The sequence below is a fragment of the Vipera ursinii genome (genome assembly GCF_947247035.1).
Source record: "Vipera ursinii genome assembly, chromosome: 2".
Lineage (NCBI taxonomy): Eukaryota > Metazoa > Chordata > Lepidosauria > Squamata > Viperidae > Vipera > Vipera ursinii.
Genome location: NC_139513.1, coordinates 191,130,584 through 191,148,058, shown reverse-complemented (window position 1 = coordinate 191,148,058; position 17,475 = coordinate 191,130,584). Strand labels below are relative to the sequence as shown.

At 42.4% G+C, this 17,475-nt stretch overlaps 1 protein-coding gene across 1 annotated transcript in view; it reads left to right on the top strand.

Moving 5' to 3' along the window:
- The window catches only part of CLSTN3 (calsyntenin 3), a gene marked incomplete at its 5' end in the record, with an annotated part of 38,605 nt that overhangs the window by 11,347 nt on the left and 9,783 nt on the right, over nt 1–17,475 (top strand). The window contains 10 exons of the mRNA XM_083351225.1: nt 1,046–1,241; nt 2,076–2,284; nt 2,756–2,905; nt 8,602–8,787; nt 10,539–10,808; nt 14,789–14,901; nt 15,017–15,179; nt 16,004–16,060; nt 16,621–16,778; nt 16,960–17,108. Coding sequence (XP_083207351.1) covers nt 1,046–1,241; nt 2,076–2,284; nt 2,756–2,905; nt 8,602–8,787; nt 10,539–10,808; nt 14,789–14,901; nt 15,017–15,179; nt 16,004–16,060; nt 16,621–16,778; nt 16,960–17,108 — 1,651 coding nt within the window. The remainder of the gene's footprint in view (nt 1–1,045; nt 1,242–2,075; nt 2,285–2,755; nt 2,906–8,601; nt 8,788–10,538; nt 10,809–14,788; nt 14,902–15,016; nt 15,180–16,003; nt 16,061–16,620; nt 16,779–16,959; nt 17,109–17,475) is intronic.

The following is a 17,475-nucleotide window of genomic DNA, read 5'->3' as shown; positions in this document are numbered from 1 at the left end:
TAACCAGTCTTTCCCCCACCAGTTTGGAGGGCTTCTCAGAAGGGCTGCCACCCGTCTGCAATCGACGAGGATCCCCCTACTTCGTTGACTTTCAACCCTTTTTAGGGTCCCCAGCGGGGCAGAATCGAACATGGAAGAGCCCATCACACCACGATGCATAACTGGAAGTCCTATATCAGATAATCTTAATGCAGGGCATCTCAAATTGTGGGTTATGGGGTAGCAGGGGATTCCCAGTGATTTAGAGGGGGCTTAAACCAATCTTGCTTACCCTAGCAAATTATTCATTCCTGCTTTGTCTGGATAGGAGATTGCTCAAATTCATTTGATATTGATGGATGTTGCCAGCTGCGGAGTTGGAAAAGTCTTGTCCTAGAGTGATTTGTGAACTAGATCGAGGTCATTGTCTTCTCCTCCCATGGCTCTAGATATAGTGATTGAATTAGCTGTCCATTCTCAATCAGAAAGGAATCAATACTGATTAGCTTCAGATGAATGGGCTTCCCAGGAAATGGTACTGAATAACAACTACAGAAGGAGGCAATTCCCAGGTCCCAGTAAGGGTGCCTCTTGTTAATTGTACTTCTGTGTTATTAAAACTTTCCAATGTCAGAAGACACTATTAGCTCCTTTCAACACTTGCAGTCTACTGAATTGCTGAATGGGAAAAAAAAAGCAAATCAGCCAAAGCCTAATTGTGCTTCTCCACTAGGTCAAGCAGTCTACTAAGAAGTTTCCTAGCACTTACGCTGCTGAAATAACCTGGAAGTACTCAAAATCTTGCCAAGTTTTAATGGGACTTGGGCATAATAATGTTTCAAAGGAATTCACTTATGTATGGATTGAACTTCCAGCCTTTTCCTTTACTAATTTTAATATCATCCAGTTTTTCTATTTGAGAAGGTTGTTTATTTCATGCTAATGAAAAGGGTAGAGGAGAGAAGGATAGAAGAGAATTAAAAGATAACATTTCATTCCTATGTTTCCTTTTTTCTTAATATCTCATTTCTTCTTCTTTTTTTATTATTTGCTTTTGGGACACTAGGTGAGATCTGTGGATTCCGAATTCATGGGGCAGGAGTGCCTTTTGAAGCAGTGATCCTTGACAAAGCCACAGGCGAGGGGTTGATCCGGGCAAAAGAGCCAGTGGATTGTGAAGCTCATAAAGAACATACTTTCACCATCCAGGCCTATGACTGTGGTGAGGGTCCTGATGGTGCCAACACCAAGAAGTCCCACAAGTAAGACTTATTGGATTCAGTGCTGTCGTGATTTCCCTTTGAACCTGCTAAGTCCCTTGGAGTATACTAGTGTGGTCTACATTCAGGAAGTAGGTAGAATTGCTTCTTGGCTTGCAGTGAGATGTTTAAGAGCCTCTTGCATTTAAATCTGTGATTTCTTCCTATTGATCACATTAGCTGACATAACGTAATGTTTATATCAGTAGAAGCTAGTGTTTAATTTAAAATGCTTCTCTTAAGACAGTTCAAAGCTTATGAAGAATTGCTTATCATTTAAGCGAAGGTCTTGCCCATGTCTTCCGCTGTCATTTCAATATGGCAATGGAAGGCCTGCCAGTGAAAATGGATGCTAGCCGTTAAAGAAGGGCTTAACTCCTCCTACGCTCATGATTTTCTTCTTGAAAAGTTCACTCTAAGACTATTTCTCCCTAAGTTTGACTACCTTCAAAGCATTGCATGAAAAATGTAAACCTTGCTGGAAGAGTAAGTCTCTTGATGGGAAGGGAAGGCCTAAAAACTGTCTTCTCAAAAAAAATGGCTATGGAGATTCTCAATAATCCAGATCATGGTTGTCCCACAAGTGCTTTTCCAAAGGCAACTGGACTTTCTTGGGGGTTTTTCCTGCCTTGAAGATGTTTTGCTTCTCATCCAAGAAGCTTTTTTCAGTTCTCAGTTCTTCAATTTCAGTCCAGTTGCCTTTTGAAAAACACCTTTGGGACAACGCACACTAGTAGTACACGGGTAGGTGGAGGAACTGCTATAGCCTAGTATTTTTCTCCTTTAAGAAAGGGTCTTTGAATCTAGTTGCTTACTACTCCCCCTTCCTCCACCCAGGGCCACAGTGCACGTGCGGGTGAACGATGTCAATGAGTTTGCTCCAGTCTTTGTGGATAAGCTTTATCGTGTGGCCGTGACGGAAGGGAAACTCTACGATCGCATCCTGCGGGTAGAAGCTATTGATGGTGACTGCTCCCCTCAGTACAGCCAGATCTGCTACTATGAGATCTTGACTCCTAATGTGCCCTTCCTGATTGACAATGATGGTGAGAAACTGAATTACTTTCTGGAGGTTGAATTGATCCAGATGTTGGAAAGCAGTTTTAGGCACAGCTGTGGAACAAGCCTATGTACAGCATAAACACTCAAGAATGTCAGAGTTGCTTGGGATTTCCCCCCCCCCTTAAAAGTGGAAATTAAAGTTTTAGATCTTTGTGAGTTTTTTTTAAAAAAATGGAAAGCAAATATAATGCTGTTCTCTCTCTCTCTCTCTCTCTCTCTCTCTCTCTCTCTCTCTCTCCCCCCCCACTTCCACAGACTAAATCCACTTACTCACACATATATATGACTTAAAAGAACAGTCTTTTGTTTTGCTTTCAACATGAAATTTCTTTTCATGTATGCTCTTTTAAATGGTTCTTGCTTTTTTCTCCTTTATCTGCCTTTTCATTTTTCTCTTTTGCCTTCCTGTGGTGTTCTTTGGTCCGCTAATGTTGGGGTTGTACTGTTTCTACCAGGGAATATTGAGAACACAGAGAAACTGCAGTACAGTGGAGAGCGCCTGTATAAGTTCACAGTGACAGCATATGACTGTGGCAAGAAACGAGCCTCTGATGACGCTGAGGTTGAAATTCAGGTGAAGCCCACCTGTAAACCTAGTTGGCAAGGTATGAAGCTGTTTTCAGAGACATATACATGACCTGTTTACCCTTTGATTCCATCTACTGTCATTTGAATCCTTTGCCATAATTTTTCTTCCTTCTTTACTTAGAAGTGATTATTTGCTGTGCACTGTCAGGTTTTTTTAATAAATAAACGTGGGCATGCATTATCATACATAATATTGGATTTATATAAGATTGTGTGGATAGATACATACATTTCTTTCTCTCTCTCTCTCTCTCTCTCTCTCTCTCTCTGTGTGTGTGTGTGTGTGTGTAAATGTTTAGATAATGAACTGTTATAAAAGCAATTGACATTTTTATCATTCTTTTTTAATACTTTTAAATCTGTTGCCTGAATCATAGCCCACTATTTTTAATAAATTAAAAACTATAATTAATTCATTAACTGAGTAATCCAACCAATAAATTGACCATATTTTTCAATCTTAATTCTGTTTATGGTATAAAGATTTTTGAAACAAAGTCCATTCTAGCAAACTAATCATATCGTGTTTGGGGTTACTGATGATGAAGCCATAGATATTTTAAATAGTGGGGCAGCTTGATTTCATTCTTAATTCAGTTCTTGTCCACTTGTTTAATAATATGAATTTCCCCTTTGTTTTATTCAGGAGAGAGGTATAAAAGGATTGTAAGAAAGGATATGTTTTGAGTTTTCAGGAGGGAATACATTTATTCAAATTTAAATTGCACAGAACATGCATTTAAAAATTATTTGATTTGTGGTTTTCTTTTAAAAAAAACTTAATAACAAGCACTAAAAAGATTTTGGGTGTCCTTAGTAGGGCTGTTGTATCTCAGTGGCTGCCTAAAATATTTTGATATATAAGATTGAGTAGAAAACATCTGTCTACCAAAATACACAGTATCAAAATCTAGTTAACTTGTTTTGAAAGTACCACTTTGCATATTGACAGTAAAAATACCATACAGCTAATGACCCCTAGTTTAGTAATCATTCTACAATACAATTTTGCTAAACAAATGTTACTTACGACCGGTTCTTGAAGTTCAGCTCTTCCAGCATCACCGCACAGTCATGTGATCATGGTTCAGGAACTTGGCAACTGGTTTGCACTTAACCATGGTTTTGCATCCAAAATAAACTCAACAGGAAAACCTGCAGGCAATGTCATAAGTTGCTCCTGTATGTGGCTCTGGCTCTCATCACTTTTTCTCCTGAGGACCCTGGCTAATTTCTTGTACTTTGCAGCATGCACCAACCTACAGCAAGACCCCACACACAGTCTTAGCATACACCTACCCAGCTACACTCACCCAGCGCTGCAGCAGATACCAGTAAACCCTCTTGCAACAAGCAGCAGTTATCTCTCTACACACACACTTGGTTGTACTCATGTCACACTGCAGCAGTCACTTACCTGCCCTCCTTCCCGCTTGCAAGGTGCCTGAAACTTGCAATTTCCTATCGGCTTCCCCATTGACTTTGCTTGTTGGAAGCTGGCAGGAAGTCACTAGGAGCTCCTCACTTAACAATCTGCAACCCTCACTTAACAATGGCATCAGGGACTGCCTGGATTTCTTACCAGTGGACATTCTAGTCTCAACTATCACTGTTAAGTGAGAACTACCTATAAAAATAAATTAAGGAATTAACTATTTGCTGACCTTTTGTGATACCAACAGTTTGCTCCAGCATCTTATGAAACATTTTAAGAAAGGATTAAATTAAAATTTCTGGATTTGGAATCAGCACTTGAAGTCAAAGTTCTATATGTGGGTAGTCTGGTCAAATGTATTCCACGCATTCATTTAACAAATCTTTATTATTAATTCAATCCCATCCCCATTAAAAAAAAGTTTCTAAAAAGATTATGTTTACTGTACAAGGCAACAAGGTAAGTCTTGCGTTCTAAAAACAGAACATTTATTTGTCTGCTGTGAATAACTGTTTTAATTAGTTATAGGTAGAAATTAACAAAATATTGTCCTACAACTTCCTGAAACCTTGTCTTTGTTGAATCTCATTCTTGTTCTTTTGAACTCCAAAATGATACTTGTGGTTTTCAGGCATATGATTTGGGGTCGTGCATCCCACTATGGAAAACTGCTGTTCCCAGTCTGAGCTATTCCCAACATATCAAATTCCGGGAGATGAAGTGTTTTGACTTTGGTGGTCAACACAGGGCTATGAATTATTTTAAGTGTTTTCTGCACAATGTTTTAATTATTGGTTTTATTATACACATAGAGTCACTCTGTCATATAATTTTGATAGATAATAAACATAAATGTTTGCATTCCAGCAGGAGTCTTGTTTAACATTAATGGAAACTACCCTATATTTCATATTGATGCTTACAGTACATCTTTACAGTAGCCCTTGGTCCACCTCAGACCAGCTATATACACTGATCTCGACAAAATAAGGTCTGTTAATAGATAATGGATAGAGTGTTGCTCTATTCACCTCTTATTCACTAGGATTCACACAGCATTTAATAATACAGCATGTCAATTAAGAGTGCAACATTTAAAACACCAGCAAATGAAATTATCAGCATATGAACAGTTCAAATAGAACAGCACCAGCAAATCGTATTAAAGGAAGTATTTCATTTTTTAAAAAAAAAAAAAGGTCAGCAAAAAGAAAGTTAAATGGAGATAGAACAAAAGGTGAGGAAAAGCCATGTGTCTTGGGAAGTTGGTAAAAAAGAGAGGCTTTTATGCCTCACTATATCTCCCAGTGACATTGAAAAGAAGAAACCTGAAGCTAGAAGAATTCTATTAATTCTTCACTCTGCCCCAGGAGAAAGATATTGCCCTTATAAAGAACCAATATTTCTTTCTGACACCAATAGCAATTAACTCAGATGCCAATTCTTTCCCAAAATCTATTCTGGCAAACTATAACACAACTTTATAATGTTCCCCACAGTGTCATTCTTTAATATGACATGTGCTTTAATGTGTCAGCTCTGGGCACACATTGTGTTGGATAAACTGGCCAGACTAAAAAAAAGAACCAAGGAACTTGATGCTGGCATCAGAATGGCAAAAGGCATTCAAAGAACACCAGGATATTCTGGTGACCTCAAGGTGGCCATCTTTGAGCAAAGGAATTACAAATATTAATTTCAACCGGTTCTCTGTGTGGATGCCGCTTCTGGAAGTCCATTCTGGGCCTGGGCAACAAAAAGTTAGCTACCGGTTCTGCCAATGTGGTGTGAATTGGCTGAATCCCACCGCTGGTTTTGAGTGATCCTGAGGGTTACAGTTATCCTAGCATCCCCATGGCCATGTCATAAATGGGGAAGTGGGCAGGGAAAATTGCAAAAAGACAAAAGTGTATTTTCTCCTACCTGTGCAACCTGCCTGTGGTGCCTTCTCATATACCCTCTCCAACCTGTGGGGTGCATCATGTGTACCCCTGCACACCATCCCATACACACTCATGCACCTTTCCTGATTCACATGGCACCTTTGGTGCATTCCCACGCACCTTCCTCAAAGTGTTTGGTGCCTCACACCCACTGCTGCACACTATCCAATGCACACTTGTGCACCTTCCCCAACACACCATCTCACATGCTCTTGACCCACTTGATGTTTCTTGTGCATTGCCAAGAAACATACCCTCCCTGACCTCTGCAGCACCTTTTGCACACCCCACACACCCCCTCATTTCCTGCACAACCCAGCAGCAGGCACTTAGCTACCTGCCGGCCTGTGATTTCCTGCCAGCTTCCCACTGTCTTTGGTTAAGAGAAGTCAGCAGGAAGTTGCCTTGCCTAACTACCATGGGATTCAGTTAAAGACAGCAACCAGGTCTGCAGGGATTGCCATCGCCAAGCAATGCAGTCATGCTTTGCAATCGCATCATTTAGCAATGGAAATTCTTGTCCCAAATGTGGTCATAAATCAAGGACTACCTATATGTCAGAGTGAAATTAAAACAAATACTGTAAATTTTAGTATTCAAGAAACAACGATGAAAAAGAAGTAACAAATGCTGTGAGCATGTTGAAAAATGAAAAGACTGCAACTGTACAGGGTATAATTGGAGGGTGTCTCTGGGTGAAGACTATGTCCCTGCTTGATGATTAGAAGAATGCCAGAATTGTTCCCTTAAACGAATGGGAAGGTAACAAAATTAAAGCATGCCAGAAAAGATGCATGGTAGAATTCCTATCAGAGGAATGGGAAATGAACAGGATTTATGAAGTAGCAGCATGCAGTCTATGTTCTGATGTAATTATTCATTTCTTCGCATGGCAAAATGGATAGACCTGAATTATGAAATGTTTATGGAGCTGAAAGTTGATTGCTGAACGGAATATGAGTGGTATGTGATTGGAAGTAAATTATACATGAGAATAAAAGGAATTCTTAACGAGCGATTCAGCATTGAGCCTGGAATCATGTAAGACTGGGTGATGTCCCTTTACAAGGAGTATGAATCTGAAAATAAAGTGGTACTTGATAGGGAAAAATGAAAGGAATATTGCAAATAATACATAGATGGCAAAATATTACAGGAAATATGTTTTCCTTGCTAGAATGTTTTCTAAAGATAGAGAAACAGGTGTGCAAAGTCTAAGACATGTAAATGCTGTTAAAAGGTAGAGGTTGGTAAATAATCTGTTGTGAAAAATGATTTTTTGCTGTTGTTGAAAGAAGCATAAAACGGTTATATATAAGAATATACTTCTGCCCACTTAGTTATATGGAAGTGGGAGTTGGGTGTGTCAGAATGCAATGAGAATGCCTTATGTAAGAAATGTCATGTTGCAACAGAAGCCAACAGTGGTTGGATTTGTTCCATCTATTGTGTTATCTGGGTGATTATGCAAATCAATTGGTTCTGATGTAGGTCCCATTGATTTTTATATTGGACCAAGTTATGGGAGACTTGTCCAACAGTTAGTGGCATTGAAAGAGAATTAGGCACTCTGATAGAGTGTAAGAACTCAAAGAAGATTGCCCCTCATAGAATTTGATGAGATTAATGTTAATCTTTGGGTGGCAAAATGGACTGGAAGCAGTTAATCACAAGAATAAGTCTCCCTGAATTCTGATTGGTAAAATTTAGTGGGAAGCTAAAGTAACCCTAATCCTGTAAGCTTTTGAACCCAGAGAAGGTCAGTCCTATACTGCATAACAAATGTAGAGGAAGGAGTGGCAGAACCTGGAGGTGGAGTTAAAAGAGGGATCAGCCTAGAATCTCTACATAGCCGCAATCAGCTAAGTCCACTTCCCCTTAAATTCCATTGACTCCTAGCAGCTTTAGTTGAAAATATTCCTATTCATAGGCATGAGGAGCAAAAAATCAGTTTAATTGGACCTTCATATGTGGACTTGATCTTTCGCACTTGACATCAAACTTTGCAACACTGGTATACCGTAATGTCCTTATAACTCTCAGTCAAAAGACTGAGTCTTCAATATTACTGTATGTCTTTATTACCAGCAGAAACATCCTTTTTTAAAATACATAAATGAATTCTGTAATTTCTAAATAGAACTGAAAAGGCTATCAACCCTGCTACCACAGTTTCCTAGAGGGAAGGGTGGGTAAAATATAATCTATATGTAATTAGAATAGTGATGAATTGATTTTTTTTTAAAAAAGGAAGCTCAGAGGTTTGTCTAGGCTGGAGTAGCTAGCAGGGGAAAATCTCTAGCACTATGTTCTAATATAATTTAATCTGCAACAGGTTGGAATAAGAGAATTGAGTACATCCCTGGAACAGGCAGCCTTGCCCTTTTCCCCAGCATCCATCTGGAGACATGTGATGAGCCTCTGTGGAACATCCAAGCTACTGTAGAGTTACAGACAAATCATGTGGCCAAAGGTTGTGATCGGGATAATTACTCCGAGAAGTCACTGCGTAAACTCTGTGGTAATGTATTCATTTCCTATCCAGTTATGTTTGGAGGAGAAATATGGGGGGAGGGGAAGGAGGGGAGAGAGAGAATGGATAGAAATATATTCTAAAAGAATCCTTACCGAAATCAGGTCAACCTTCTCAGGAATAGGCAATGAATCAAGGTCTCCAGAGTATTTCATCCAGAAAAATCAGATGATGTAGATTCTAAAATATGGATGGTCAGAAGGACATTGGGGCGTTGTTAAAAGTGATGAGTACAGGTAGTCCTCAAGTTACGAGTGTAATGGAGCCTGCCCATTCCACTCGTAATTTGAAAACTCGTAGAGCGAATCTCGTTCAAGGTACAAGATTACTCCCTTGCTCGTTAAAACACATGTGGCTTGTTAAGCGAATATGAGGTATCTCAGGGTGGGGAAGGCCATGGAGGGCCCAGTGCTTGAACAGGCCCCCAAGACCTCCCTGACCCACTAAGATACTGCATGCTTCCCCCTCCCTTCCTGCTGTGCCAGACTCACCTGGGAAAGATCGCTCTCTGCCGCAGTTCCTGCTGCTGCCAGATTTGAGGCTGGGGCAAGCTTCCACGACCCCCCACCCCCCACAGCCTGATCCAGGCTCTGGATGCCTTATCTGGGCCACCACCATCTGCATTTGAGCCTGGCAAATGCTTCCATGCACCCCACACGGTCCGATCTGGGCTCCTGAGGCCTTTTGCAGGCCCGATTGGGCCATGGGGGGGGGGATGCGGAAGCATTTGCTGGCCTCAAATCTGGGTGGCAGTGGCCTGAAAAATGGCTCCAGAGCCCAGATTGGGCCACGGGGGGTGATCGCAGAAACAGTCATCAGCCTCAAATCCGGGCCGCAGCAGCCTAGAAAAAGCCTCCAGGGTCACAATCCAGCCTCCGGAGGCACGTGGAAGCATCCCCCAGCTTTGGTTCCATTGTTTGTTGCAGAGAACAGAGGCCTAAAGTACCATGAGATCATGTGAGATCAGTAGCATGAGATCTCGCCCCACTGATCTCACATGATCTTGCGTTACTTTAGGCCTCCATTCTCTGCAAACGCACCAAAGGCCTGGAGCAGCCAAGAAAGCGAAGGATCTCGATCTTCGCCTGGGGATTATTGAAGGCCTGGTGCCTAGGGAGACCTGGGGCAGGAATGGGGAGGGAAGGAATAACAGGGTGAATGTTGCAGACCCACTGTGGTCACTTGTAAGGGCAAACGACTGCTGTGGTGCTGCAATATTTGTAGCTTTGGGACTTGCTCGTAAGCACTAGGGGGTGCTCATCACATAACTTTGAATGAGTGTTAAGTGAACACTCATAACTCAGGGATTACCTGTATAAGATTTGAAGATCACAACGTATTGGGAAGTTTCCTTGTGCAAATCCAACCCAAAGCAACAGGATATTTCTTTGTGCTGGGGATTATTTTCTGCCACTGCTGTAATTTCATAGGGGTTGCTTAAGAAGAGGGCTCTCCAAATTTGGAAGCTTTAAGGCTTGTGGACCTCAACTCCTAGAATTCCTTTGCTAGCTATGCTAGCTCAAGAAATCTGGGAGCTGAGGTCCACAAGTCTTAAAGATGTCAAGTTTGGAGATCGTTGCTTAAGAATGAAAGTTGCCTCATGTTAATTTGTAGAAGGAGGTAGAAAACTCTTAAGCCATCTTAAGCCTCAAAATCTTCCGGTCAGCTTTATCCCAAAAGAAGGCACCATCAGGTGGACCTTCTCCATTCTGAGTCTCCTCTCTCTCTCATCCCTCCAGGTGCTGCCCGAGGTGAGGTAGACCTTCTGCCAGTGCCAGGCCCCATGGCCAACTGGACAGCACGCCTTTCAGTCCACTACAGCCAGGACAGCAGCCTCATCTATTGGTTCAATGGCAGCCAAGCAACCCAGGTGCCCATGGGGAGTGGAACTGGAGCTCTTGAAGGACTGAGTGACCATTTCACCTTGTCCCTGTGGATGAAACATGGGGTGATGCCAAACAAGGGCAAGAAGGAGGAGGAAACGGTCATCTGCAGCACCATGAGAAGTGGTAAGACCCTTTTACTGACCTAGACCAGCAACGGAAGAGATTACATGGTAGGTCAGCGGATTCAGGGACTATTAACTTATTGGAAAATTGGGTATTCCCATTGAAGTGAGGACTTTAACGCTGGCAGTGCCTTATGTTTCCACAGTAAACCAACTTGTCTATTTACCCAGTTAAGATGTTGGGAGAACTGGGCCATAGAAAGTAGCCAGCCTTTCAAGCACATTGATAGATTGAGCATAAGCAGATATAGTGAAAAAAACGAATCCTGGCCATACTATGAAACTTTATTTACACGTGCATTGCTGTGGTTTAGATATAATAGTAAAAATATACAAATTCATTCTAAGGGTGTTTTATATCATTTGCATCAAGTTACTTGTTCTGCATAAAAGCATTAATTAGCTCACTGATAGAAATTATGTCAGTGATAAGACATTCATATTTAACAGACAGCCAGATTTAACAGACACACTTCCCTGTCGCATATGGTCTATTAAACTGAATGTTACTGTAGCTCTCATTGCAGGTGGTCCTTGACTTACAACCATTTGTTTAATGACCATTTGAAGTTACAATGGCACTGAGAAAAGTGACTTATGACCATGTTTCACACTTATGACCATTGCAGGTTCCCCGCGGTCACGTGATCAAACATCAGACACTTGGCAACTGGAATGTATTTATGAGGGCCGCAGGGTCCCGGGGTCATGTGATCAGCTTTTGCGACCTTTTGGCAAGCAAATGTCAATGGGGAAGCCAGATTCACTTAACAACCGTGTTACTAATTTAACAACACCAGCAGTTCACTTAACTGTAGCATGAAAGGTTATAAAATGAGGCTTAACTCACAACTGTTTTGCTTAGCAATGGAAATTTTGGGCTCAGTTGTGGCCGTTCAGGACTACCCATATGAGTGCAAGTTGTCTAAAGCTTTTTATTGAAGTGGCAATTTCACTGGAGGGGGGGCGGCAACTACTAGAAAACTCACCTTTTCCCAAAGTGCTGATCTCCCATGAAAACTCAACTCTGCTATTGAATAACACCATTTGTGGTTGTGGCATGGATTCCCACAGCTTTGGCACACATAATGATGTTGGCAGTGTGCTGCACAATGCTTTCCCTTTGCTGTTGTGGCATCCAGTAGGAACCCAGGAGTTTTTGTGGGTTGTTCCCCAGCTCTTCCAAGTGACTGGTTCTTTCCCTGCCACAGAGAGGTTGCAGCTAAGTGAAGCTTTGGAGTGATCTCAATTGACATAAGTGAATGCTTTTTAATACCTGATTGTTATGAGGAAGGAACATGGAGGGATAGTGCATTAATTCTCAGTGCTGTAATGTGATGCGTGTTAAAATAGTTTCCACTAACAATGAACGCTAATTGCACTTTGTGTATGAGCAAATGAAGCATGTGTGCTAGTATGTGGGTAAAAATCCATTTGCAGGTCCACAGGGCAGCGCCTTGGCTACTTTTGAGACTAGGGCCCTTATCTCTGTCTGGTATGCTAAAATCAGATCAAAATGGGTTTCTGCACCTCAGGTTTCTTGGTTATCACGCCTAACACGTTTGCAACATGTAGATATGGAACCATGACTCAATAAAAGTGAGGAGGATCAGGAAATTACATTCAGTCTTCAGGAGGCATTTTGCTAGGCTTTTGGTGCAAGTGTATGTAGGAGTCCTTCACTTACGGCCAGAATTAAGGCTGGGAGTTCCATTGCTAAGTGATGCAGTTGTTAAGTGAGAAATGCCTGATTTCACAACCTTTTTGCTGTAGCCATTCAGCGAATCACTGCAGCCATTAAGTGAACTACACAGTCATTAAATGAGTACAGCTTCTTCCACTGGCTCTGCTTGATGGAAATCTCTGGGAAATGGCTACCGCGTAACCTTGGGACCCGGCAGTCTTTGTAAATACTTGCCGATTGCCAAGTGCCCCAATTTTGATCATCTGACTGTAGGGATGCAGCACTGGTTGGAACTACGAGGACTGGTTGTAAGCCAATTTATTGAAATCCACTGCAACTTCAAATAGTCATTAAATAAACGGTCATAAACTGAGGACTACCTGTCATTGTGAAATGTGTACGGTGAAATAAGATAAAATAAGAGCCTCTTGTTAACGTCTTTGTTAACAATGGACATTTATTCTTCCTTGAAAACCAAGCACAGGCTTTGTTATAGCCTGGTTGCTTGCTTGCTTGCTTTTTTTACATGTTGCCATGCCCACAAATGAGTGACATAAGTGAAAATGGTGTTCGAAGCAGAGTGGAAGTTGAAATCCTCTATCTCAATTTCATTCTCCACCTAACTGAAAGCAAGGGAATGTTCTCTAGTATTGTGAAAATGAATGAGCCGCTTGCAAGAAGACGAGAGTTCAACATTACCCGGGTCAAAATGAAATGCAAACAATACTTTTCTGCTCGTATACTCTTTCAGCTTTCCCTTATCCTGTTACATGCTGCTGAAGATTATTCTTTACTGTACTTTGTAGTTAAATATCTTTTTCTGCTTCTGGAACAGGCAGGCCAAACCACTGGAATGATATATTGTCATTACTGAGCCAATTCTAGCATTCAGGTCTTTCTGCATGAAAGCATGCAAATACTGTATAGTCAAACTATACTTATGTTGACCACTAGGAGGCAATATGCAGCTGCTTTCATCCTGTTTGTGCCCTGCACTCAGAGAAATGAAGATGAATCTCATCCCCTCGTGCATGAGGTGACTTCCACTACCCTTCATAGTTTTTTATGAGATTTTACAACAAGCAGTCCCAAACAGTATTAAACTGGTCACGTACTGGCTCCTGATGATGAATATAAATAGGAAAACCACAGATATACATTATACAAAAGTAGAGAAAATCCCCTTTCCTCATGTGGGCATGATATGTGTAACATCTACATCTTTCTGATTTGAGAGTTTAAGAAAAAAGGTGGACTGTACATGCCATCTTAAAGATAATCTCTCTCTGTATAGTAAGCCTTTCTGCAATACCACTGAGCACCAAGGTTTTAGCATCACTCCTAAAACTAAAGCCCTATATAGCTAAAGTTTAATGGCCCATGAGTTCCAAAGGGTTTGAGCCCCCTAGAACAGGGACCCCCAACTTTTCCGGCTTTGCAGGGGGAGAGGATGGTTCCATGCAAGCGGCTGGCAAGCACACGTGTGCACGCAGCTCCATTTGTGTGGGCAGCGTGCAGGCTTGCCTGCTGTTTACACACATGGAGCACACACATATGCTCACATGCTGCTCACAAAAGTGAGGATGCACGTGCATGTGTGTGTGCTTGCCAACCATTTCTGTGACCCGGTTGCCTCACAGCCCACTAGTGGGCCGCAACTATAGAAGGATCTGGAGCTACTGTATATCTGGTGAGTCCCAAATAGGACAAAAATGTTCATGCACTGCCTCCTGGTGGTCAAGACAAGTAAAACCACACATGAAATGCACAGTTGTTGATGTTGATGTTATCCAATCAATCCTGTCCAACTCTTGGTGATTCTGTGGGCCAGGTCTCTTCCCGTCTTCCAGTCTTCCAGTCTTGCACTACTACACTTTGAGTTTCTCTGTGCTCTGGCTGATGTCAGCTTTGATGGTGTCCAGCCATCTTGTTCTTTGGCAGCCTACTTTCCTTTTACTTCTAACTCTTCCATACATAATCCAGTGAGAGATACACTGTAACAATAAAAAAACAGCACTGCTCCCATTCAGAGTGGAAATCATGTAAAGCCTTGTGCGTAAGGACGTGACATATAGAGCGTCTGTTCTGAGAGCTTAAGGAAAAAGAAGTTCTACCACCTGTACCATTCTAAAAATGAGCAATCTATGTTATTTTGGGCTCAAGTAGCAGACATCACAGCTTGTTCCTAGTCAATAAGGAGAACTAAAATCAATGTCACTGCAAATAATCTCAGTAAATTGGGACAAGGAGATCACCATTTTGCTGATTCACTCGGGGTCCTTTCTTTCTACCTGCAGAAGATGGGTACTCCCATTACTCCTTAACTGTGCATGGCTGCCGCATAGCTTTCCTGTATTGGCCATTGCTGGAGAGTGCAAGACCCGTCAAGTTCCTCTGGAAACTGGAGCAGGTGAGAAGGCGTCTGCTTGTGCCTTGCTGTGTTCCCTTGCTGTCTCCATGGCCACCCTTCTCTTTCTTGCTTGCACCAGGCTCACAGGGGTGTGTGTCCTTTTTTCTGGCCGCAGGTCTGCGATGACGAGTGGCACCATTACGCTCTCAACCTGGAGTCCCCCACCGTTACGCTTTATGTAGACGGTGTCTCCTATGACCCCGCTCTGATCCATGACAATGGTCTCATCCACCCACCACGGCGTGAATCTTCCCTCATGGTTGGAGCATGTTGGGCTGGTAAGTAGGGTCCATAAAGGCAGAAATAAAAAGCAGCCAGAAGGAAAGAAAGGTGTAAAGATTAAAAAAAACACTTCCAGGAAAGAAGCAAGTAAACAGAACCTTTTCCAAAAAGAAAAAAGAAAGGAAAGGAAGGAAACCATTACCAAAGTTAAGTATATTTGTCCAGTTAAGAGCATAAATTACACTGTGAATAGTTTCACTAGGGATCAGCACATCCATTAGTTTTACACGAAGATGTGTCTGTTGGGTGTTTTACTACAAAAACAATATAAATATTCCCAGAGATGGAGTGGATAAAGGGGTGGTGCTGGTTAGGTTTGCAAGTGGGTTTTTTTAAAAAATCAAGGAAGGCTTAATTGTAGCAGATAATGTAATGAAATGGTTTCAATAGTCATACAAGTATTATTGAAGCCCAATTCCATAGAATACTGTAATTGACTGATCACAGTTTAGATTAATTCCAGAAAGAAAGTTTGTTTTAGTCAATTTAGTGACATATCTAGGACCAAATTGTCTGTCAAGGAATGGAAACAATCAGTGCTGTGTTTTCTTAGCAGAAAAACGTTTCACCTTTCCAGAAACCTGGCTTGGAAGTAGAAAGTTCTGGAAAGATTTTGTGGCCTCTCCCCACTAACCCCTCCCATATTCACACCATGTAGTGCCTCTGGATAATTTTAGTGGTTTAAAAAGCAGCAAGCTCATTTCTCAGATCTCCAGGGTTTACAGCTAGCTTTAGTGATATCTTAAGCCCTCCTCGGTCACAGACAATCCTCACAGGATGACTCTCATTCAGTGTTTTGATTTTGTTTTTCCTTGTGCAGAGGAGAGAAACAAGGAAAAAATAAAAGGGAATGAGAACTCCACTGATTTGGGACAAGGTACACGACATTCCTTGTGCCACCAAGCATGGCTCTCATCATTGTTCGTGCATGAGACTTCCCTTTCCCACAATCTTTTCCTTCCCTTCACATCCGGGAAGGAAGTCTTGGCACCACGATAACCTAGCAGTGTAGCAGCTTCTGGACAGGAGGGTGGTTTTGCAGCTTGTGAGAGGGATTGAAGCTGAGACAGAGCACGGTTAAAATTTTCACCGAATCTGAGCTATGGCAGGTGTTATTTTTATTTTTATTTTATTTTAATTCCATTTATATCCCGCCCTTCTCCGAAGACTCAGGGCGGCTTACAAGCTTAGGAGGCGGGATAGCTTTGGGGAACCGATTCTTCTCTGAAAGCACCCAGAGAAGACAGGCTCTGCGCACTATGCCACCCTCCAACTTCTATGGGGCAGTTGCTCTGCTTCTCATCTGGCTGCATATCCAAGACTCTTTCCCTCCCCACCTTGCTGTCGCTCTTCCCATGCTTCCTCCTTTTCTCTTCTCTTTTCTCCTGTCTCTTCACCTGCCTCTCACACCACCCCTCCTCCTGTATCCTCCTTTAGGAGACTCTCTGCCGATTCATCACTTCTTCCATGGTTATCTGGCTGGCTTCACTATTCGCCCTGGCAGCCTTGAGAGCCGGGAGGTGATAGAGTGTCTCTATGCCTGTCGTGAAGGGCTGGACTACAGCGACTTTGACAGCCTTGGCAAAGGGATGAAGGTATACCTTCCCCTGCCTTCTGGTGGCATGACCTTCCTTCCTGCCCTGTTAGCACCTTGGCTTGGCTTCCCGGATCGTGCCTGCTCCTGCCCACCGGAGAGTCTCCTCGTGTCTCTTGACGGCAGCCCTTCACGCTTCCAGCAAAGGCTGCCTCACAGCCTCCTTCCTCTTCTCCCCACAGGTGCATGTCAACCCCTCTCAGTCCCTTCTCATCTTGGAGGGGGACGATGTCGAAACGTTCAACCGGGCAATTCAGCACGTGGCCTATATGAACTCCCTGCGCTTTGCTACTCCTGGAGTCCGGCCTCTCAAACTGACCACGGCTGTCAAGTAAGTAGGATCGTCGCTGAACCTGCGCAACAGCCTCCTGGCAGCTGTAACTCTTGTTTACATTTCGGAGCTGGTGCTGTTCTGTCACCCCGATTGTCAGTTCACTTCTTTGCTTGCAGTGTGCATGTGCTTTAAAGAGGCAACCGGGACTTTTTAGGGTGAGGAAAGTGGTGGTGGTGGTGGGGATGTATGGGGAAAGGATGGAGGCAAAAGGAAAACAAATCTTTGGGTAATGATTTCTTTATGGGAGGTGAAAAAAATGTGAGAAATCATGTGAGGTTCACAGACTTTCACCACTGACTGTTTGTTCTTAGAACAACATCTGTGAAAAATGTGAGTTCTGTATTTCCCCCTATCTTAGGGATAT